The sequence below is a fragment of the Rhodnius prolixus genome, unplaced genomic scaffold, assembly GCF_049639745.1.
Source record: "Rhodnius prolixus isolate KJV_2025 unplaced genomic scaffold, Rpr scaffold_19, whole genome shotgun sequence".
Taxonomy (NCBI): domain Eukaryota; kingdom Metazoa; phylum Arthropoda; class Insecta; order Hemiptera; family Reduviidae; genus Rhodnius; species Rhodnius prolixus.
The window spans coordinates 103,344-127,808 of NW_027411584.1; the positions used below are offsets into that span (position 1 = coordinate 103,344).

A 24,465-nucleotide genomic window follows, 5' to 3' on the forward strand; every position below is an offset into this window, starting at 1 on the left:
TAGGGTGGACATTTGACGGATAGGGAGATTTGTCGCTCGGAAGTGGTTGTCCCTGAGTACCGGCTTTCTTTTTTGGAGGGCCAAGTTCCCTTAATCTGTGAGAGGGCATAGTTATACCTGGCTGCCCTTTCGTCCCCGAACATTTCCAAGGAACATGAGGAGAGGTTTCATGGCCGCAAATTCTTAGTCCCCTGACGATAATCCAAGTCATCACTAGTATGTCTCTCGAAACCGGATTCTCCGGTGCCAGGTACAACTGATATCAAGTTTGAGGAAAGGCAGAATGTTCCTGAAATAATCATTAAAAAAAAAAAATTGATAATTTATATTCAACATTTTTATTATTAATATTTATTATTTTTTTTTAGACAAATGTGAAAAATAAGGTAATTGCTGTTTGTGAAAAAGGTGAAAGCCCTTACATAGTGGTACATCAATGGCCAAACTATAACATTATTTCAGTATTTGAGTCAGTATTTCAAGAAAAGGAATACATATACTCTAGTTTAAGGTACTTAACCAAATGCTTTTTACTAAAATTACTGCTAGATATTGCATTACTCGTAGAAATTTTTTATGAAATTATTGGTGAGATTTGGTAATGATTAAAAGGTGTAAAGATGATTAAATTACGATTTATTTAATATCTTTTTTAAGGTCAGTTTGTAATTAATTTGACAAATCAATGGTTTTCCACTTTCTGTAATTGTGATAGTAAGACGAAGTGTTGCGATTGTGTAAAATTTTCCGAAGTTAAGTTTTCACGGTAAGTGTCCGTTTGAGATTCTTTTGAGTCCAAAAAAAAAAGAGAGGTCAAGGCGTTTCATTCGTTCTTTTCGTTAACTGATCGTTGTGTGGATGTGTTGCCAGTTTGTGGACCCATAAATTTTCTTTTCATTTTCAATCTTCTTTTTCTTCTTTTAGATGTATTTTATTTGAAACATTTTCGTAGTGAAAGTCGTGTATAACAAGTATTTATAACAGGAGGAAGTGTAAATAACGTGAGTTTTTAATTTCCAGTTCTGATGGAAAACTATTGTGCACTCAAGGAAGTAGCCCTAATAACTTTGTAATAGTTTGGTCAGTCAGTAAAAATAGACTACTAGCAACAAAGAAGTGCAACTTGTACCAAGTCTACAAGACGGAGATCACCTCTTTCAGCAAGCATAAAGCAAAAATTATTAGTTGTGGTAAGCAAATTTGTGCATTATATGTGAATATTTTATTGAATTTATGATGGATCTATGTAGCAACGCTAGATATTAATGATTTTAAGTTTGTCTAAAGAAACAATCATTATAGTTATATTGTTTTAGATTCTAGTTATATTTTCCTTATATGTTGGTGACATATTCATTCCTGCCAAATCTTTCAAAAGATTACCCTCACCCTTCTGGTCTCATTTCAAGTAGTTTCATCAAATAACGCTTTTCTTGGCAAACGATCCTCATGTATTTTTATAAAAGATATCGAATCGAAGCACTGTATAAATTACCAAAGCACACTTCAATAAAAACTGAAACTGTAACGTTTCAAACTTTAAAGTTGCTCTCCTGAAAAAGCCATAAAATGGACTTAACCCTTTTTTCCCGTGTAGTCTTCAATTGTTATTGATTTTGTGTGAATGTTCGTATTTAGTGTAGGACTCGTTCGTTTAAGTCAAGAAGAGGATGGTCACAAATTTCAAGACAATGAAATTTGAATGAAGTCTTCGAATGCTCTCTTTTTTGGAAGGTAAACGTACAGACAAGAGGTATCCCATTAAGCTAACCTTTTTTTTTACTCCATTATACAGGAATCCTAATAAATGTGGGAAATAGCTAGTCATTTTGATTAACCTACCAATTCTCGTACCTTCCTTCCGGCACTTCTAAGCGAAGGTACAGGAATACTCATCATCAATGGAATGTTCCAGTACACTCCAAGCCGCAAGTGATTTCATTATCTTCGTCTAGTGGCCAGAAATATCCATTGATACGAATTATCCAGTTTGGTCCAAACAGACTTGACTGTATATATATACACTATTTATATGTACTGTATACATATATGTACACTGTGTGTGTGTATATAAAAAGGTTAGCTATATATAATATACACTATAGAATTTAAGGAACCAGTTAGGGCATTAACAGCTGCGATTTAACTCCTAAGGATCTCTGCTTTTTGCTTGTATTTACCCAAAATCAAAAATCTAAAGTCAAAACATCGTTAACATTTTTACTAAATCTTTATCACAAACGTTTTGAACTTAAGATTTGATTAAATCAGTGTGTCATTTTTATTTCGTTTTAATAATACGCTTGAGTATTATTTATTTAATAGTATTGTTTTCACATAAAAAATAATTTTTAATTACTTTTTAGGAATTGGATTTTTGATTTTCTGGGAGTTAGCGGCGTCATACGGTAGCCATAAACTGTATTCAAGGCAAATTAGGAAAATTCCTAAAAAATTATCACATTTACAAACTTTTGCTTTGGTGCCACATTTGAAAGTGGACAAAGAGGAGGAAGAGGACACGGCAATGGGAATGCTTACATACAAGGAAGATGAAGAGGAAGAGGAAAAAGCAGATGAAGCGCATGGGGCAGAGCCTTCAAAAACAGAATGGGCAGAGCCTGCTAAGGAAGTAGAAGCATCTGCGAGTAATGTAGATCAAAAATTGGATGATGATGATGAAGATGTTGATTATGAAGAAATAGGCCATGAGGAGGAGGAAATTGATTATGGCGAAAACGATGAAGAAGCAGCTGTAGAAAATGCTGAAAATATGGATGAAGTACCCGAAGAAGTTGCTGAGAAGAAACAAGAAGAAAAAGAAAAGAAACCTAAAGAAGAGCTTCCTATTCTAGGAGACAAGGTTCAACTTAAACAGAAGCCATTTTACTATTTTTTGGCTTTGAAATATGAGACAGTATTCTTATTTTTCTATTTTAAAAACTTGACTATCGTTTCAGGTACTTACAGGTACATCGGAAGGTAATATACTGATTTGGCATTATAATAAAATGCAATGTGAAATTACCAGAAGAAATGAGCTACCAATGCACGAAAAGGGCTCCATTGTATTCATTAGTTTTGATCCGTCAAACAAAAATATATTAACTGTTGGTAAGAAACAGAAATGATAATTCATTAATGCGCATTTGTTTTTCTTCTTCTTAATCTACTCTTTCTTATCCTAAATTTCTTAGAGCTCACGTGTTGTGGGGTTCTTTGTAAGTTATAAAATCCTTTTGAATTTCTTTTACTCTTCTTAAGAACGAATGCAGTGAGCATATTACTGATTTTAATTTTTACCGGACATATTCGTATTGAGATTTCCGAGATCGAAAAAATTAATTTTTATCAATTAGACTGTCTGGGTTCTTGTGAACCCTCGTCATTCTTCATCCCAGATAATATTTCTTTCATATAATTTTTCCGGGGATAATTATATGAATTTTTTTTTATTTTTGTTCTTAGGTAAAGATGGTTATTTCAGAATATGGGATTACGAGGTAATGTATTTTGAAAGCTTGACGAAATCAAAAGAAGAAAATCGTAAGCTAGAAATGCAAGAAAGTTATGAAGCTAAAATATTAGATGAAAGTGGTCAACCAATCGAAATTAATTATCTAATAAAGAAAACAACAAATTTGTATTTCATCCAGGTAAAAAATATAAGTCAAATTATTCAATTCTAAAAATATTACTATTAATAACAATAACTAGATCAAATATAGTAAAATTTTTATTAAATTCAGCTTAATTTCAGCTAAATTTTTATTAAAATTTAGTATTAAATAACTAAGTTAAAACTGCGGAGAAATATCGATCATTTATTTTATCGTATTTATTTATGATTAGGGGTACCATTTGGCTTTGAAATATTAATAATTAATATTAATATTTGAAATATTTATTAAATATCCCTTTTTATCCATAATGGATAGAAAATTTAACGTCACTTTTTTTTCAATAGTTCTATAAGAAGAACAGGATAGAGTAAATAATGTTTCTTAGCATTTCTGAACTACGTAAATATTGCATAATATATAATTGGTCTACAATTCGAAAGGCGAATGAATACCACATTCGCAACGCGGGTAGTTAAACATTTGAAAAATGATTCACGAACTATTTCTTTTTAAAAAAAATATTATCCAATTTAAAAAATATATATATATTGAATTATGTTTTTTTTTTCGACGTCTCATCATAAAATAATTTAATGTCAAAAAATTTGAAAACTTGGAGCATGAAATGAGAATAGTATTCACTGGTTCGACAAAATTGTCCAGAAATGGTAATAAACACATATTTAATTGTTTATTCTTTATCTTCTTGTTTATTATAAGTATTAGTTTGTTTTCAATGATCCATTAAATATAGTGTAAGCAATGCAATAAAACTAATCGTCTTTTGTAACTGTAACAGTGTTACTTGCAACTTGTTTTAATTTTGTCTAATTATTCTTCAATACCCAGTTCTTTAAGTTCCGCACAGCATTAAAAATATAAAGTTCCGCAGTTCTGTAAAGTGTCTGCAGTTCTAAAAGATTGAGAACCAATTACTTAGGTTATTCCGATAAGTGTTCTAATAAAACAAAATTTAAGGCAACGCCATCTCTGAGGCAAAGAAATATTCACATTAACGCAGTAAATGAGGAGGAAAAAAAAATCGAACTTAGCTGTGATAACAACTTTTAGATAACTTTCTAGTTAGCTAGTTTTGATCAATTTATTTAATTTTTCAGGATCCTCGCGGGACAATATATTCAGCTATCTTAGAAACAAGTGGCGAGAATGTTATGGCGCACAAGATTTATGAAACTCATGCTGGTGCGGTCACAGGCATCGCTCCATCACCGTTTCATTATTATGTTGCTGTTATAACAGATATAGGAGAATTTATTGTCTATAATAGCATTTTGAAAACACTTGTTTTAAAAAAATGGTTTAAAATTGGTTGTACAGCTATACTTTGGCTACCATTTGAGGTATTTTTCAGAAAATTTATGTCTGCTTATTTTGATTTTCTTTACTTTCTCTTTCCTTACAGTAAAAGAAGATATTATAATCGTGCAGATCTTTGATTTTAAGTTTGAGTACGGATAAGTGATTTTCCCGTAAAATAGATAAGTATTTTTCTAACGTATCTCAAAATGAAAAATCGCTGTAAGTTCAAAATTGATATTAAGCCAAACACCACTAGCGATTGCCAAAACTAAGTTTTAGTTAAATACGTTAACCGGAAGCACTACGTTACTGATTTTTATCTCCGCTTTTTAAACTTGGTTTATCAATTGTTTAGATGTATATTTCTGTAACTTATTTGAAACAATTTTCCAGGAAATTGTGAGAGAAAAAGTAGTTAGGTTTCCATCTAAAGTTAATATTGTAAATTTCACAGTCTTGCCACGTGTAAAATAATAACAAGAATCTGTATGAAACTAAATTTTGAAAAAAATCGGCTGACTAAACCCCTACCACTTAATGAATAGATTATTTACTGTTTAGGATTTTTTTCGAAAACGGTTACTATGATTTTCTTTAACTTGTTGCTCTAATTGTATGTATGTTGATCTATAACTTTAATTCGAAATATTTCTCTTGGCCCTTTTTATTTAGCGTACTTCTGGAAAAAGAGGAGGTGGGAGATTCTCTTTAAATTACCATTTTTCTGCAATTAACGGTTTTATCTCTTGTAAGTTAAGGGATGTTTAATGTGTTGCTTAATCTAATTTGGAGAAATTCCCAAAACTGGAGGTATAGTTTTACTGAATGGATGGTTCAGTTTCTCGAAATCCTAGACTTTTCTGAAAAGTACTCACATTAGATACACAAAGATTTATAAATTTAAGCAATTTTTTATGCATTCCACGAAAGATTTCATTTGAATTTTGACATCTCTGATGTCTTTTAGTTTGATTTTTTTTTTTTTTTTTCTAAGGAAAGGTTGTTTATAACGGGATTCAGTGATGAGCTTTACGCTTCCTTCAACAGTGTCGTTTTATCAAGTCAACTTTCTTGTTATTTTTAGTTAGATTTTACTGGGCGTGTAATGGTGATTGGATTTAATGATGGCACACTGAGGGTCATGTTTGTGGCTGTACGTTATAAGGAAGAAAAAGTAACAGACAAAGAATGCGCCGTTGTTACCCAGGTAAGCTGCCGATTCCGATATTAGTTTTTTCTTACTTCTCTGGTGAGAAAAACAATCAATATTTTCGAAATTAAATTTAATGAATTGGGAAAAACTGGAGAAAAAACATCGTATATCCGTAGATTGAATACTTCCTCGTATTGCTATACAGTACAGCAAGAGAAAATAAAAAAAAAGCACAAAATTTACAAATTTTACCGAAAATAATTCGAAAAAGTTTGAAGTTAAAACAAATTTATTCAGAAATTCATATTTTTTTGTTTATTTCTCAAATAAGTTTTTACAATCAGCAGAGTCAATTTAATTTATGTTAATAAGAAATCAAATTGTACATAAAAGAATATAAGAATTCAAAAATGCCGCCAATCAGTGAGGATAACCGTAACATGGTGTAACCTTTAAACGATCATGTGGTCATGTGTAATAAACGATTCTGTGGTCATGGTCCACAGTCACAGTCATATTTCTGTAACACAGTATAGTCTTGGTAGAAAGCAGACAGGTTCACATAAGTACCGAAAATGATAGCAGTTGTATTTATCGAAAATGACTTTTTAAATCCAATCAAAATTTTAAAAACTAAGTTAAATAAGAGTTCACACATGAAGTTTCTGAAACGATTGTGAGAGTGCTTTTAAATATTTGGAGATAATGCCATTCTTGCTTAAAATGTTTTTCTTCTGTTTGAACTCCTTAGTCATTCATTAGAAGATTAGAAATAAAGAAAAGCGTAATTTTGGGACCATTAGGCAACTTCTGAGTAAAAGTTTCTAATTGTTTAATGCTGATTTTAGAGTTTTGAAGTCGATGTAGGGAACTCACAAAATTAACAAGATTAATTTGGATGGCACGAACTTTTACTGTTTTTTTAGGGAATATTGGTCATATTTCTGACTTTTCATTAAGAATAAGGTAATTTTATTTTCCAGGTATTCAAACCCCATACAGCAAAAATTACCAGTATAGTTCTTAATCACAATAGCGATATTATTGCCAGTGCGAGCCATGATGGGACCGTGGTCATCTATGAAACAATCCCTTGTCAAAAGCATTATGTAAAATTATTAGCAGTTCATGCAGTAAAAATTGAAGGACCTGTAAGTTATTTCTGCTGGAAACATTCTGCGGTAAGTAATTAATTACTTTAATGTGAAATAAGTAACAATAATCGGTCAGATCTTAATCGATGTTAGCAATTGAAATGCTGTTAAACATTAAGAAACAAAATCTTGCATTAATGAAAGCGTGCAGTTAATTTTCAACATATAGCTACTTCTTATATGATTTGGATATTGTCTAGCTTAAGATTTCTTGATCTGAAAACCGAATTATGAAAATCTCAATAAAAAAACAGATTTATTATTTGACCGAACAGAAGGATAATTAAGTTTAGAAACTGGTTTTTAAAAAGATGAGAACATAGAGTTGATGTTCTCTAAACGATATTGATAAATTCAGGCGGTGACATAGTTCCAAATGCGATAGTTAATTTAAAGAAACAAAACTTTTATACCAGATTATTTTCATATTTTGTGTAAATGGTAGTCAAACTTTTCTACCTCTAATGAAGGATTGAAACCGTTCGGAAATAAGGAAAACATGCGTACTGCGACGATAAAATCAAAGATATTAAGCATTAACAATAATAAAGCATTAATAAACGACATTTTAAACGTTCCAAATGTAGTTTGAAATTTATAAACCTGTCTCTTTTTAGTTATAAAAATACACGAAGGTAAGTCTTGCAGTCCTGCTAAGTATCCATATCGAATTTCATTGAAAATTATCTATATTCAGTTTCCCTGAATTCCAAAGAGTAATACCGTGTGTTTTCTATATTTCTCTAGGGTTATTTGTTTTTAAAGTTTATTAAATTTAAGCTGTTACTTTAAGTTGTATATTTTGCTGAAAAATCACCCCCTAAATTAAAAAACTTGTTACTACGAAAATTTGATAAAGATATTGTGAGTTTTCCATAGATTTAGTTTTGGCTTCACATTAGGTTTTGCTGTAAAGAAGATGAGCAAAGCGTGAGCCTCAGAACCTAATTAGTTTTCATGAAAACAAGTTCCAACAAAACTATAAATTTTATTTTATGAGATATACGAAAATGTTTGCTTAGAATAATTAAAAACCGTAACAATAGTAATAATGATAAATTGTCAAAATGTTGCTAAAATGGTGGTTGTGATGTTGAAGTAAAAAAAAAATTCATGAAATTTGGCTAATAAAATAATAATAACAAAATTTGTTTTTTTACAGGATGTTTTAGCATTTCTGGTTAGTTGTACAAACGGATATTTTGGTGAATATATCCTGCCAAACATAAAAAACTATTATAGAACTACAAAACCTCGTTATTATTTGAAAGTGTCGAAAAAGGGTTGCTATTTCAAAAATGTTAGCCATGAAAACAAGTATTTCTTACCCGAAAAAGTTAGAGCTAGAGTTAATAAAAAAATGTATTATAAAAGGTACCTATTAAGAGTAGAATATGAAGAAATGCCCAATAATAATGATGAAGCTAATTTTTCCGATGGTAAGATTATAATTTGTTCAATAATGATAGTGTTTTATTATAAATCAGGTAATAAAGGTGCTTCATACAAAATGGATAAGCAATTTTAGAAATATACTGCTTTTAAAGGTAAATTTTATGCCCAATAATTCTTCCAGCTCAAAGTGATGCTCATGTTGACGATCTTTTTTGTGATATTTTCGCTAAATGAGAAAATTTGACCCAAGTACTCTGTTGGAAAATTCTCTTTAAGTGTATTAAATAGTAATTTAGATTATATTATTTTTTACAGATTCTGATTACCCAATTGTACCACCCGAACAACCTGTATCACTTTATTTTGCTAAGTAAGTTTTCTTTTTTTATATTAACTTATTTATATTTATTAAAAATATTGAATAATTTTGTGTTAAACAAAGTGCGTCAACTGATACTTCAAATATCTATATATAATTTTATTTTCTATCTTGACATTAATGATGTTGCTATATTACTTGTTCCTGTTGGTGGGAACATCCGAGGTGAAAAGACGATACCAAACTTGGGTAAGAAACTCTGGTGAAAAATGTGTATAAATTTAAATTGTAGTAATGACTGCAAAGCGATACATTTAAAAATTAAAAAAAAAAGTTGTGAAAAAGTGACTTAACGCCTATGGTGAGGATATTTCCGCTTTCTGAGATCTCAGCACAGTGTGAATGGATGGCATGCTTTTGTATAGTTTTACTTGTGTAAGTGTCAGTTCTGCAAGAGGGGTGGAAAAGTACCTTGGTCACCACGACTTGTTTGCCCATTAGTTGGAATACTGAAAGAGAAGAGAATTGATCATATTTTTAGAACGAAAGCTTAGAAAAGAAGTAACATCCTTTTTGAAATAACCTACACCCACTTCACCCAGTTTTACGTTAATTCAAATTTTACGTGAATATGTGAGAAAAGAATGTTAGCGTTTAATGATTTTCAAGTTCCTCTAGTGATCAAAGACACCATATGTAGTTCATTCCTATTGCTGCTTTTACAAATTTACAACAAGTTGCGCAGTTTAGTTCTGGACTAGAATCTTTGAACTCCTAATCAGACATCCATTAATCTAAACAGTTTTTATTACAACATTCCATGTACGGAGCATTTTCTCACGATTCAGTAAAATGGTTCTTCTGATTGAAAGATTTTTACCAAAACCTTACTACAGGGAATTTATTATACCATGTTGGTTCCAAAACGAAATATTAGATTAGATATCTTTCCTAAGAATTTGTAAATATTTATTTACCATTTTATGTCATTCAGTAATGAAAATTGTTATTAACAATAAATTTAACAATTTATATACAGGTACTTAAGTGATGAAATAGTGTGGGTTTCAGCTGAGAAATCGCATTGTGGACTTTTCTTTGAGTATATTTTAGGTCAAGATGAACCATCCAATATTACACCGATTTGTGACGCTGAAGATGTGCCAATAACATGTTTCTTGAATTTGTAAGTTTTTTTTTCTTTAATATTCCTTATTATCGTATAGAAAGTGTGTTATTACTTATTTTATTATTTCATTCGTCTTCATCTGTAAATGCATAAATATGTTTTAGAAATTTAACCAAAATTTAATTTTAATTTAATCAAAATTAAAATTTGCTTATAAAAAAAAAAAAAATTAGTTTGCAAAAAAAGTTTGTGAACAGGTAGGTTTAAACTTAGTGTGATTTTCGGTTGTTGAGTTATGCTGATAGTTTTCTCCGTCATACAAAGAAAGAGGATGTGACCAATTTTTTGAATAACTCATTTTTGAACCTAGAGAATCTAAAAATGGTTATTTTCGCGGAACACTCATTTTCGAAATTGATATGATCACAGTATTTTCCTTATTCTAAGTTTAGTAAACAAATAAAATAGTTATTTAATAGTTTCTTCATCCCTTCATAAATTGATTTCTGTTTTTTGATAAAATAAGAAATTTAAAGATGCTATAGAATTAACTATCCGTTAGGAAATGCTTGACAATATTTAAGGAAATATATACAACTTACAGGTTTTCAAACCTCTCTATTTGCTTGTTCATTCATTCTTCTTATCATAGAGGCCTTGTAAATATTTTCATTATTAAATTTTTGTAATAATATCTTATTATCATTTTGTACATATATCGTATTTAAATATGCTTAAATGTTTTTCTCTTTAATCAATTTCACGCAGATTTGATGATCGTTACATGGCGCTTGGTTTGCAAAATGGTAGAGTAAGAGTTGTAAAACTGAATCCACAAAATTGGAGTGATTTGTCAGATTATATTGAAATACCTGCGCACGATCCTTTCAACAGCCATATTAACCAACTCTGTGTTTCTCATGATTTTAAAATGCTGTACTCTTGCGGAATGGACGGCAACGTTATTGTCTACAACCTTAATTTCAGTAAAGTGAACTATGCAAAATACGTGGCGATACCGAAATCTATTGTACCAGTAAGTTATCAACTATATAGTATAAAAGATAGTTAGCATCACTTACAGTTTATAAGTTGAAATTAAAATTCACCATTTTTTAAATAAAGAATACTTTTATTTGGTAAGCAACTGTTAGGTCCTCATGAACAATAAATAAAAAACTGGGTTTAACCCTCACACGACTTCCTAACACTAGAATACTCGAGATGCTGGCCTCCCTTATAGTAGCAATATTTGATCACAATGGCAAAAACTAATTTTCCCTAAAAAAAAATTATCAAATGAATTCTTTTAATCTATATACAGATTTATAAATCAAATAAAAAAAAAAATGCAGAATCGTATATAAATACTGTATTGGTATTTTAGAGAGAAGAATATTATCGCCCTTTCGAAAGAGACTCCTAAATCGAATAGTTCTGGAAAATTTTTCGTATAAAAGTTTTAGGCTACCGTGAAACAATATAATGAAAATCGTTGGCGCCATTTTTGAGATAATCTTAATGAAGATAAAAATCCATTCAATAATTGGAACTTCCGGTTAAGGGATTTTGGTCACTTCCTTACAATCAGGTACCCTGTTTAGCTCCATTATAAATATTAAAACTTCAAATTTCTGATATTTTTAATACACGTATAACATTGAAATCAACTATTTTTTAGTAAAAATTATAAGTTTTAAGGAAATGTCATTATGAAAACTCGCCATGTAATATTCGTGTGAGTGTCCATTTTAGAATTTTTAAATTTTTGAAATATTGCAGCCAATTTAGGATTTGCTAATGTACTCGTTGACTAAAATAATTTCTGTATAAGTGTTAAGTGTTTGTTCAATACTAAAATTTTCATTTTTTCCATTTTTATTCAGCCAGTGCTTTTTATTGATCGTGATATTCCACCAGAGACACCTTGCATTCAGAAAAGTAAAGCCGAAAAAGTACGAGCCGAACAAAAAGCTGCGAAAGTGGAGGAAATCAAGGAGAAAATAGATGAGATTCGTGTGCAGTTTGAAGATTTGAAGAAACTGTAAGCTAAATTTTCTCATTCTTTACTACGTTTATATATGGGATTTAGTTTGCATAATAAGCATTCAAATCAAAAAGGAGTTAACGAGAATTTCAGCCCAATGGATGTTGGGTTTAGTTACGAGGGTCGTTTGAAAAGTCCGTGCAAAAATAAAAACTACTTAATTTTTTGGGGTAAACCTTTTTTATTTTTCAACATAGTCTCCTTGTAGGCTTATACACTTCGTCCAACGCTGCTCTAGTTTGTTGATCCCTTCCGAATAATAGGATTTGTCCAAGTCTGAAAAATAGCCATTCGTTTCTGCAATCACCTCCTCGTTTGAATAAAATCTTTTTCCTGCCAGCCATTTCTTCATATTGGGGAACAAATAGTAGTCCGAGGGAGCCAAGTCTGGAGAATAGGGGGGATGTGAAACGAGTTGGAACCCTATTACCATTAATTTTGCGACCACAACTGCTGAGGTGTGAGCTGGTGCGTTGTCGTGATGGAAAAGGACTTTTTTGTGGGCCAATCGTGGGCGTTTTTCTTGCAGCTCGGTTTTCAAACGCTCCAATAACGATGAATAATAGTAATAGTTTTACCCTTTTCCAGATAGTCGATGAGGATTATTCCTTGCGAATCCCAAAAGACAGTCGCCATAATCTTTCCGGCCGAAGGAACGGTCTTCGCCTTTTTTGGCGCAGATTCCCCCTTGGTAACCCATTGTTTAGATTGTTCTTTGGTCTCAGGAGTGTAGTGATGTATCGATGTTTCATCCACAGTGACGAAACGACGCTTAAAGTCCTGCGGATACTTCTGGAACAGCTGCAAAACCGTCCTTGCAACACTTCACACGATTTCGTTTTTGGGTCAAGCGTGAGCAATCGCGGCACCCATCTTGCGGATAGCTTTGTCATGTCCAAATGTTGATGCAAAATATTATGTACCCGTTCATTCGAGATGCCCACAGCACTAGCAATCTCACGCACCTTCACTCTTCTGTCATCCATCACCATATCATGGATTTTATCAATGATTTCTGGAGTAGTAACCTCAACAGGGCGTCCAGAACGTTCAGCGTCACTTGTGCCCATATGGCCACTCCGAAAATTTTGAAACCACTTATAAACTGTTCTAATCGAAGGTGCAGAGTCACCATAATGTTTATCAAGCTTCTCTTTAGTCTCCTGAGGCGTTTTGCCTTTCATAAAGTAGTGTTTAATCAACACACGAAATTCTTTTTCGTCCATTTTTTGAAAATCACTCGACTTCCTCGATTCAAACGAATGCCAAACACAAAGAAATAGACCGATCTGGCTGAATGGTGTGTGTTCTTCCAAGAGATGCTACTAACTAAACATAACCTCGATACGCGCCAGTAGTGCTATCTCTCTGACTTTGCACGGACTTTTCAAACGACCCTCGTAGGTTAGCTGAATGGTAAAAGGCGAGATTTGCAAAGCTAAGATTATTGTGGATTAGGTTCAATTCCAGGCCTTAGATTTATTGGTCTCTATGAGAACTTTATAGTAAAATACGTTTACTAACTGCCTCCATCCAAGAAGCCTAATTTGGTAGTTGGACTTAAAGCCTGTCGAAAAAAAAACATTACTTTACTTTTTTACTTTTTTCTTTTTTGGCCGAGATTTTTGAAATTTTCTAGGATAATTGAAAAGTGAATATATTTTGTTAGGCCTTAAATTACAAGAAGGTTGTTTGGCAATGGCAAAAAACCTTTTAAATTGTGTTTTACGTTTAGTGTACCATTTGTGCATCAAGGGCTTATTGGAGTTGAAGATTTGTGTTTATTACCAACGTTGAAGAGATTGTATACGCTTTTTTTTCTAAAGGTTCGGTTTACTTTCTTTCATATTTAAAGAAGGGTTACCTGTATTGCTAAATTCCCAAGTTAGAAGAAAGTACCAAAACCGAAGACACCGCTTTATTAAATAATTTTTTTTTTCGACTACATTTTATCTAAACTTTTTATTTGAATAATTTTTTCTTTGAAAATTCGTGTTCAGACATTTTGATGATTAACTAAAAATTCTTGTATAAAACCAGTAACTTGAGCATTGTTCACAAAAGAATGAGTGTACGTACCAAATATTTACTGTAATTGTTAATAATCTTTTATTTTCATTTTATTTCGCAGTAATGAAACTTTACCACCTGAAGAGAGGTTTACAAGTGATTTTTTCGTCTTACCATCGATAAAAGCTGAACTAGAGAAAATGAAACAAAGCAGAATTGAAGAAGTTACAAAGAAATATAACCACCAGTTTTATAAAGTTAAAACTTTATTAAAGAACATGAAGAAATACTTCAGCCAGGATCTTCAAACTCATTTAGTCTACTTGATTGGTGTAAAGTAATTCTCTATTTACTTTTATTAATGATTTTATTCTTTGTCTTCTCTCTTCTTTCTTTCTTATTTTTACACTATTCTTTTCTTTATTCTACCTACATATAAGCTAGTTCATATCTTTTCTTGCTTTAGAAAACTTGGCACTGTTGAAATACAGCCAAGTCATTAGCTTTAAAATTTACGGTAATATCCTTAAGCTTTCTTCAGTCCAATTCCCTTAGTAAGGTAATAGCGATTTTGTTTATTACTGACAGAATACTTGAGTTATTTGCACTAGATTTAGTAAACCGAAGAAGTGTATGTTTCAATTGCAGCTTTTTGATGTACGGTTTATCATTGAATTTAATAAATTCTCTCATATAATGATAATAAGGACAAATATCCAAGTACTGATATTTATTCTCGTCACTGTTTGGTTGATCGTTGATAATTTTGTAAAATTTTCCTCACAGTTTAATCAATTTTTAATTTAGTACATTTATCGTATAAGGTGAGACCTATTGTGTACTAATTAGTTATTAAACGTTTTCCAGTTATCATCATTTTTTCTTGAAGTTCCTGATTAATAGGACAAAATTCTTTTAATAAAGACAAAATAGAGCGTTAGCAATTCAGTTCACAAAACAATTAAATGCAAATTTAGAAAAACTAATGAATTTTAAGAAGTGTGATTCAAAATTAAATACAAAAATGGAAAAATTGTTTAAATTTTTTGCAACCAATTACCTGTTTGTTTGTTTTGTTTTTCAGAAGTAAGCTTAAAGTTACTACTTATCGAACTTGTAAATTTGATGAGTTTTTTCTAAACATTGAAAAAGAAGTTACCGAAGCTGTGGCAGAAGAAAACAGAATTCACGAGTAAAATTTTCTTTAGTCATTGTGTATAGTTTGTAATTTTTATAAATTTTTCTTAAAAAAGTTTGTTGAGAAATTCTACTAAGAGCACTCCTGGGAAAGAGGGAAGGTAGATTCCCTCTTAATTGCTGTTTTGTTTATAGGTTCAGTGGGGTTAAATATGTTCCTAAAGTCGAGTAGGAAGAAAATTCCTCGACCGAAAGCACCTCATTACACAATAGATTGTCATCAGTCTAGAGAGAGTGGCTCCTTTCGTGAATTATTTCCTAAAATTTCAGTTAGCTGCAATTTTTTTTCGTTAAATAAATACTATAACCGTTAGGATGAGTTGTGGACCTCAAAAGTCGTTGTAGATATATATTTGTTGAAGTCATTTATCATTGTATTTATTTATTTTATTCACTTACAATTCGGGCAATCTCCCAGTTACAAAGAAATATTATTTAAAGTAACATTTAATAATAACTCAACGTATAATAATTTATGCATTTATACATATATCATACATATAAAGTCATAGAATAGAAATAAAAATAAAATAGAAATAAAATATAGACATAATTTACTTAATAGATATACTTTAAAAATAGATAAACTTTACTTAATTAATAAATACAAAATATATACATTTATAATATACTTATAATACAACAATCCTGCCATCTCATCTGTTTAGTCTTCCTTTCTTCCAGCTGCCATAAAAGAGCGTCCATAAAGTTGCATGTCTGGACCATCTTTCATCATTACATCGCACAAAGTGGCCAGCCCACTTCCATTTCATTGTCTTCACAGTCTTCTCTATGTCTTTAACTTCCGTTTCTTGTCTAATTATTGAGCTTTTGATTCTATCTTTTCTTTCCACGCCTTTCATATTTTTTTCCATTGCCCTTTTGCGTCATTTTTAACTTATTAATTATCGTCTTTTTTTAAAAAAGTCCGTGTTTCACACCCATATGTTAATAAGCACGGCATTGCACAGCAATCCAATATTCTTCCTTTTTTCTTTATTGGCACATTGCGCTTCTTCATTAGATATCCCGATGACCAATAATTTCTTCACGATAACGCAATTCTTCTTTTTATTTCTTTTACATTCCTATTTTAAATTCCTATTAGCTGTCCCGTGTATATGGGACTTATAGTGGTTACTACAAATTTCAGTTCTTTGCCCGTTTGTTATGAACATTGTCTTTTTTCATTAATTTTCAGTCCGGTTATTGGGCCTTCAATATCCAGTAAGGTTCAGGAATAAGTGCTGAATGTTATCGTGACTGGAAAACTGTGTTTAAAAAAAAAATACTTTTCTTTATGATGTTAGTTAATTTTCATTTATTATTTTCTTACAGAACATTTACTAAACAAATCGAGAAAAAAATGTAAGCAAATACAATCCTAATGTTCTGCATGTTTCTGTATTGCATGTTGATTCCTTTGTAAAATTACTACACATCCTCTCTTTTATTGTACGAGGGTCGTTTGAAAAGTCCGTGCAAAAATAAAAACTACTTAATTTTTGGGGGTAAACCTTTTTTATTTTTCAACATAGTCTCCTTTTAGGCTTATACACTTCGTCCAACGCTGCTCTAGTTTGTTGATCCCTTCCGAATAATAGGATTTGTCCAAGTCTGAAAAATAGCCATTCGTTTCTGCAATCACCTCCTCGTTTGAATAAAATCTTTTTCCCGCCAGCCATTTCTTCATATTGGGGAACAAATAGTAGTCCGAGGGAGCCAAGTCTGGAGAATAGGGGGGATGTGAAACGAGTTGGAACCCTATTTCCATTAATTTTGCGACCACAACTGCTGAGGTGTGAGCTGGTGCGTTGTCGTGATGGAAAAGGACTTTGTTGTGGGCCAATCGTGGGCGTTTTTCTTGCAGCTCGGTTTTCAAACGCTCCAATAACGATGAATAATAGTAATAGTTTTACCCTTTTCCAGATAGTCGATGAGGATTATTCCTTGCGAATCCCAAAAGACAGTCGCCATAATCTTTCCGGCCGAAGGAACGGTCTTCGCCTTTTTTGGCGCAGATTCCCCCTTGGTAACCCATTGTTTAGATTGTTCTTTGGTCTCAGGAGTGTAGTGATGTATCGATGTTTCATCCACAGTGACGAAACGACGCTTAAAGTCCTGCGGATTCTTCTGGAACAGCTGCAAACCGTCCTTGCAACACTTCACACGATTTCGTTTTTGGTCAAGCGTGAGCAATCGCGGCACCCATCTTGCGGATAGCTTTGTCATGTCCAAATGTTGATGCAAAATATTATGTACCCGTTCATTCGAGATGCCCACAGCACTAGCAATCTCACGCACCTTCTCTCTTCTGTCATCCATCACCATATCATGGATTTTATCAATGATTTCTGGAGTAGTAACCTCAACAGGGCGTCCAGAACGTTCAGCGTCACTTGTGCCCATATGGCCACTCCGAAAATTTTGAAACCACTTATAAACTGTTCTAATCGAAGGTGCAGAGTCACCATAATGTTTATCAAGCTTCTCTTTAGTCTCCTGAGGCGTTTTGCCTTTCATAAAGTAGTGTTTAATCAACACACGAAATTCTTTTTCGTCCATTTTTTGAAAATCACTCGACTTCCTCGATTCAAACGAATGCCAAACACAAAGAAATAGACCGATCTGGCTGAAACTTGGTGTGTGTTCTTCCAAGAGATGCTACTAACTAAACATAACCTCGATACGCGCCAGTAGTGCTATCTCTCTGACTTTGCACGGACTTTTCAAACGACCCTCGTATATACAATACATAGATTATTATATTCTACCTAGAGACTACCATTAAATTCTTCATCTTATTTTAGGTTTTTCGAATCGAAAAAAAATCCTCTACCAAAGGTATCTTATCAAAAGAAAGATACAAAATTAGACGCGCTGGATACATTTCTATTAGAAAATATAGAATTTGTTAAACAATTAGGAAAGGAAAAGAGGAAATACTTTGAAAAATTGTATGTATCTCGACACAGGATGTTATTTTTAAAACGACAGGTAAGGAAGTGTTTTATTATTATATTACTTCTTCTTCTAATCCTAGATATCCTATTTTGTAATAACGATGTATCGTATAGGGTGGCGCTAATGATCGTAGACGTTGATGCGCCGGAAAAAAAAATGTATAGGTTTCCTGCCAAGTACATTGTTATTGGTAACCTAGAAATTAGCGGAAAATTCTGTATGTGTTCAAGATCATTGCTTCTTGCAGTTGGATGTAAATACTCGTATTATGCTCCAATCCCAGAGCCGCAGTCAGCACTTATGCAGTTCTACGCCAGTTTTCGATAGTGCTGAAGGCGCAACCCGGACAGTATTTACTTTTTATAGTTTGTTTATTTCGAACTCTATTCTGAATACTTTTTTTTTTAATCTCTTATTTTTATTTTTGAGCTATAAAGATCTGTACACTTAGCCGATTTCTAAAAATCACTTTTTTTGTGTGTTGGCAAAGGTTCACCAAAACGGATATTCCCATAGAAAACTCAAATCGATTGTAGCAGATTCTCTTATTATAATTTTTTTTTAATTTTTTTTATTTATGATGCTTCAACAACTGAGGTCATCGGTGACCAGAGCTTTAAAGCACTGTCATCACAAGAGCGATGTTTGACTACCGTATTTAAAAATTTAATGGGATAAAAGTGTAGCTTTTACCTACATCCCAGCATTTACAGTTCGGAAGTGCCGCGTAAGCAGATTTTCAGTCACAGTATGTTCCGGCAGGACAACTGAAAGCGTCTGGAAGCCTCATTCATATAGTATATCAACTTGCCTTTCCGTTTCCGTCCTAATGTTATTAAAGAGGCGCTTCGAGGAATAAGAACAAGATGTAACAATGCAGTAGCAATCTCTTCAAAATCGAATAATAACTGCTTAAGCATATTTCTAATTATAAAAAAAATATATATATTGTTTAATTTCAGCTGGCAGAGTTTTATGATCATCCACAAGGAGACATCATGGACTTTATATTTAGAGAAGTTGACGAAGAAGTTGAGAAGGAGTTAAATCTTAAGAGAATAAAATCCTGCATGAAAACTAATCCATCCAGTGATAGATTGATGTATGCTTTGATTAAATGTCTCAGATATGTAAGTAATAAGTAAATTGAAAGAAATCTCATTACAAATGAAAAAAATTACAACATTTGTCCGATACTTTAAACTTTACCAAACTGTATTTAATGAAATTTATTTAGTTGTACTACAGTTTTACTTTAAATTTTACAGAAAAATTCATGTAGGGAGAATTCTGGGTGGAGGATGACGTACGAAAACGTAATTAAGGGGAGCAACAATATCCTCGAAATAAAAATAAAAATATTTAAAATTTTCATCGATAGATGTGAAGAAACGGTGACTAAATAATGTTAAAACTCTGGTGCGAATACTATAGACTCTCTTAAATACAGTTTACATAAAGAACTTTTCTGGAAAATTGATTCACTAAAGTTGATTGATTTTGTCGTAAAGCTTGTAGTAAGATAGCATCGTGGCTCTTAAATTAATATCAAATTTGAACTCCGCAATTTCACTTCTGTGAGTTAAGCTGAATGCACACATAGACAAACTGACTGATATATCTACGCAAATTTATGAAGTTCTTTAAAACTTCATCGTAACCCTGTATTTCTCGTGAAAACAGAAACAAAATCCTGAGTGATCGTAGTTACCCTTTTACTTAGACTTCCTTCCGCAGACTTTCTCTTACTTAGAGGTGAAAGAAAGTAAAATTTCTAATTTTAATCTATTTCTCTTGTCTACAGATTTATAATCTAAAAGAAGATTTTAACAAAGAAGTTTTAAAAGTTCGTGATTTTAAATTGCAAATAGTATATGATTATTATCTTGGAAAACGTGATATGCTTTACATATCTAGAGAAATGAAGCTACCGGAGGGACTTGAGAATCTAAAACAACCACCTTTTGATCGTTTTCTCGAATTTCCAGAAAGTTACTGCGAGGTAAGGGCTCTAGGAACTTTATAATGTAAAAATTTAAAGTAGATCCTATTTTTAGACTATAAAGGGAAGCCCTTAATCTAACTTTAATAGAAAAAATTTAAATCAACATTATTTCTGGATATTAGACTGGATTGCAAACTTGGCTGGAATAGTCATGTATAAACCTTGAGTTGTAGATCTCTTGTGAGTGATCTTTTTGCGTGAGGAAATTCCATTTGAAGTTATCATGAAGTCAGTCTACTAGAATACTATACTAGAACGGAATAGGATAATGAGTTCTTGAGAGGTTTCTTCCATGATATAATTATTTTCAGGCCTAAAAAGAAATCTATTAAACGATTTTAATGAAGACAAAATCTAGAGATTGCTGCCCAGCTTCTCTTTCCAAAGTTCAATATAATGACGCTTCCCTTAGTAAACACCTTTTAGCTTGCACTAATCAGAAAAAAAAGGCCGGTAAAACAGATACTAAACGTGATAAGCATACTTACGTACGTAGATAATTTATGCTTATATTAAGATAGAATTGGCTGATTTTCATTCCAAAATTGTATCAGCAACTATTTTAAATAAAATTCCTTTAGGAATAAGACAATTCAGTTAGAAATTGATCAAACTATTAGTAGATTTTTAATTTGAAACTATTTTTATAATCTAAACGTTTTTATGAACGTCAATTGGAGTGATGAACGTTTCAAATAAGGTTGATTTTGTACTTATTATCTTGGTTTCAATTTCATGTTACTCTCGTATTGTTATTGCAATCAAATGTGTTTTATTTTTGGCGGTCCTTTAGTATTAGACAATTTTTCAGGCAAAAATAATTAACAATACATTTTTCAACAAATCCCAAATGGGGTTCAGTAGTGTACCGTTATGTCTGTATTTAATTGGTAAGTGATTTAATCGTATGACAGGGAGTTCTCGGCAAACGCTAGCAAACAGCGGATTTCGTGAATAACGGATTACATTGCCAATCTAGACTTCTTGATATTTGACAAAATAGGCGCAAAGAATTGTCAGTATGAGTATGTTTTAGATTAACTGGAGAGCAAAAGTTAAGTCTGAGAATAAAAATTATATTCTGATTTTTTATGAATATTTACCATTATTTTCCATTTTTCAAAACAGTTGCCTCAAAAAAAAAAAATATGTTACTGCAAAGTACGAGGGGTATTGATTACAGGGTCAGAGAGAAAAGATAATGACTAATAACGTTTTCGCAAGAGAATTTCAATGCTAGTACTTATTTAATCATAAATACAATATTGTACACAGGGACATCCAGCAAAATTTCTACCAGAATCTACAGTGCCGCCAATTCCTGAAGCGTGGAATTTAGAATATGAATTTATTTATGGCGATGAAGACCCAAGTATTTTTATTTGTGATGATTTTCCAGACGACATCAGTCTCTTACGTAAACGTGGATTGAACATGAGCCAGATTACGAAACGAATAGATCGGTTAAAAAGGTAATTTTAAAATTTTGTTAACAGTTTTTTAATTTTTATATATTTTACAAAGTTACTGTAAAAGCTTAATTTTAAGCAGATTATTATTGTTGTTTTTAAAGAAACGGACGATTTTGTCTCAACTCACACGATAGTTTCCAAGGTTCTAATTTATAAATTATCTTTACATTTCGAATTTTTAATCAATATTACCAGCAGACACAATGTACACAAATTTTCTCTTCATTTCTGTGGTAGTATTATGGAAGATAGCAGACACTAGTTTTTTTAATGCTATATTTGTAGTCTAGATCCTTACTTATCAAAGTGTAAGGGTTTCTCTCAAGCGAGAAAGAAGTGGGGGTTTGTATGTTTGAGAAGGAGTGAGAGAGAGGTTTGTGAATGAATCTTTTTGAAGATAGATTAACATCCAGAAAGAATTTAAGAATTAGAATTCAAGAAAAAACAAGCAAGGTAACTCAGGACGGATAAAATCAGATGATATCGATGCATTGCCGGTCGAATCAAGTATTCATATTTTAGAAATGTACATTTTCTGATAAAAAGAGTTTTACGTTTTTGGAGAACCTTTTTACTTTACTTTTGCTTCGTTGTCATTGCTAAGGTCCTGTACAACGTTTAGGAGCATTTGAAGTAAAGATTCAAAATTTGAAGAGGATTTTTATCAATCGAATATTGGGAACCTAAGTAAGAAAAAACTAGTTATTACTTCTAACTTCCTTAACTTCTTTTTGTTTTTATTTGTTGCTCATAAATACAAGACACATCTATTAACTAAAGATTTGTAAAACCACATAACAATGAAACACGAGAGGTATCAGTTATTAATTAGAATTTGTATGTACACATAAATATATACGATATACATTTAGAAATGAAAGTAAAAATAAATAAAGAGACTAATCTTTTTATAAAAAGTCAATAGGTAGCATCTTAAAAAGAAAAACATTCCACATGTTACCGATAAAACACTTCAAGTCAATGTATTTAATTATTTATTTTTCCAGATTTCGAAGTAGATTGAGTGAAATAGCCTCTATTGATGCCAACCTTATGATATATGATCAGTTATTAGAAAAAGTTGCTTATAAAAAATTTTGTGTTGATGAAAAAATCACACAATTGACTTTTATTGCATCAAGTTTATATCAAGAATTGTTCATAATTCGATTTTATAGCATTCTTGAAGATGATATCAATAATAAAAAAGAATCTTTCATTATAAGAAAATGCATATATAATTTAAAAGTAAGTGAAGTTATTATATTGTTATCACGTTCTAATTTGTGATACAGAGTTTTGAGTTAGAGTTTTTAAATACTATTGTTTGTGGGTTGTGAATGTTTGGTGCATGGGTAATGTTTTAGAATTGTTAAGATAAAATATCATAAAATGTAAAAGACAATTCCAACTTTAAAATTCTAAACATTACCCAAGCACTAGGGTTTCATTAATTTTATTTCATTATTTTTACAATAATTCATTAATACTTTGAATGAAACACATGTTGTTACCAAGTAACCTCTCTCACTCAGTCAACATAATGTAGTGCTAGACAGGAAACCTAAGTGAAGTCGAAATATCTAACTTGTAACTGTTTAATTTCCTCTGATGATGGATGCAAATCCGAAACCAGTTAGGAATACAATAAAACATGTATTAACCAGTACTATATTATTGCTGCTATGTATGATTACTCACGATGGAACTATCTAATTTGATTGGACGTAAAGCGTAGTTGAAAAAGTAGGTTTTACAACTAAACTCAGTTGTATTTATGTTGGTCTACAACACACGTTTACTTGATACATTTTTTTTTTTAGTTTATGAAGGATACTTTTGAGTGAGAGAGGGGGTAAGTATGCTTCTAATTAAGAACCAGTTCAATACAGTGTCCGATCTTGAATACAATTTTTTTTTAAGAAAGATTAAACATATTGCTAAAATTTCACTATTGCTCTTAAAAACAATTTTTTTTTACTTCGCTTTACATTAAAAAATTTAAGATTAAATTAAATTCAAAGCTTTCTAATTTAATTGTTTGTTTCTGTTTTTGAAGATATTTGCATTGCACAACAAACGTGCAGCTATTGATGAAGCTATAAGCGAAAGTAAGAAAAAACTTGCTGCCATCGAATTGAAAGCAATGGAAGTAATACCGCCATCAAATTCATTAGAACATGAAAGTATAAAATTTAAGTTTTTTACCAGATCCACAAAACTTTGTGAAGGTAAGAGTTTTCATAAAATGAAAAATACATTTATAAAATACACTGTAGTGAACATTAGGATGACTTCATCTAACTATAATTCTTGAAAGTTTTCTTTAAACTTCACATTTTTACTAAATGCTAGTTCGCGTTAGTATAGATTCATATAATTGTAATAACGGGAAGCTTTTATTTAAACTCGGTTCTTATAGAGGAGTGAAGATAAGCAAGCGCCTCTGCCAATTGTCGTTTTAGATAACTGTTCCATTCTGTTACCAGTATAATTTGTAATACGTGTGGCTAAAATTCCAAATTATATGTTATTTCATTGTAACTGGGCGATTGCTCGTATTGTAAATAAATAAATTAATTAATTGAAAGAATAGCAGTTTACAGTGTCAGTGAGTTGAATTAAATTGCCGCTAGAAATAGTCTTTGTTTTCTAAGAACTATAGTTCCGATTCGGA

At 31.5% G+C, this 24,465-nt stretch overlaps 1 protein-coding gene across 4 annotated transcripts in view; it reads left to right on the forward strand.

The window, feature by feature from the left end:
• Window positions 1–24,465, forward strand: part of LOC141448292 (uncharacterized) — a 45,348-nt gene that overhangs the window by 2,539 nt on the left and 18,344 nt on the right. For 3 of the 4 annotated variants that reach the window (XM_074116563.1, XM_074116565.1, XM_074116566.1), the window contains exons 3-24: window positions 369–511; window positions 1,021–1,190; window positions 2,367–2,863; window positions 2,961–3,114; window positions 3,469–3,656; window positions 4,742–4,984; window positions 6,028–6,150; window positions 7,080–7,277; window positions 8,413–8,689; window positions 8,961–9,015; window positions 10,004–10,150; window positions 10,862–11,129; window positions 11,980–12,137; window positions 14,272–14,487; window positions 15,235–15,342; window positions 16,686–16,715; window positions 18,158–18,344; window positions 19,274–19,441; window positions 20,116–20,313; window positions 21,592–21,788; window positions 22,796–23,036; window positions 23,848–24,019. In XM_074116563.1, coding sequence (XP_073972664.1) covers window positions 369–511; window positions 1,021–1,190; window positions 2,367–2,863; window positions 2,961–3,114; window positions 3,469–3,656; window positions 4,742–4,984; window positions 6,028–6,150; window positions 7,080–7,277; window positions 8,413–8,689; window positions 8,961–9,015; window positions 10,004–10,150; window positions 10,862–11,129; window positions 11,980–12,137; window positions 14,272–14,487; window positions 15,235–15,342; window positions 16,686–16,715; window positions 18,158–18,344; window positions 19,274–19,441; window positions 20,116–20,313; window positions 21,592–21,788; window positions 22,796–23,036; window positions 23,848–24,019 — 4,138 coding nt within the window. The remainder of the gene's footprint in view (window positions 1–368; window positions 512–1,020; window positions 1,191–2,366; window positions 2,864–2,960; window positions 3,115–3,468; window positions 3,657–4,741; window positions 4,985–6,027; window positions 6,151–7,079; window positions 7,278–8,412; window positions 8,690–8,960; window positions 9,016–10,003; window positions 10,151–10,861; window positions 11,130–11,979; window positions 12,138–14,271; window positions 14,488–15,234; window positions 15,343–16,685; window positions 16,716–18,157; window positions 18,345–19,273; window positions 19,442–20,115; window positions 20,314–21,591; window positions 21,789–22,795; window positions 23,037–23,847; window positions 24,020–24,465) is intronic. The other variant, XM_074116564.1, reaches the window with a different exon arrangement.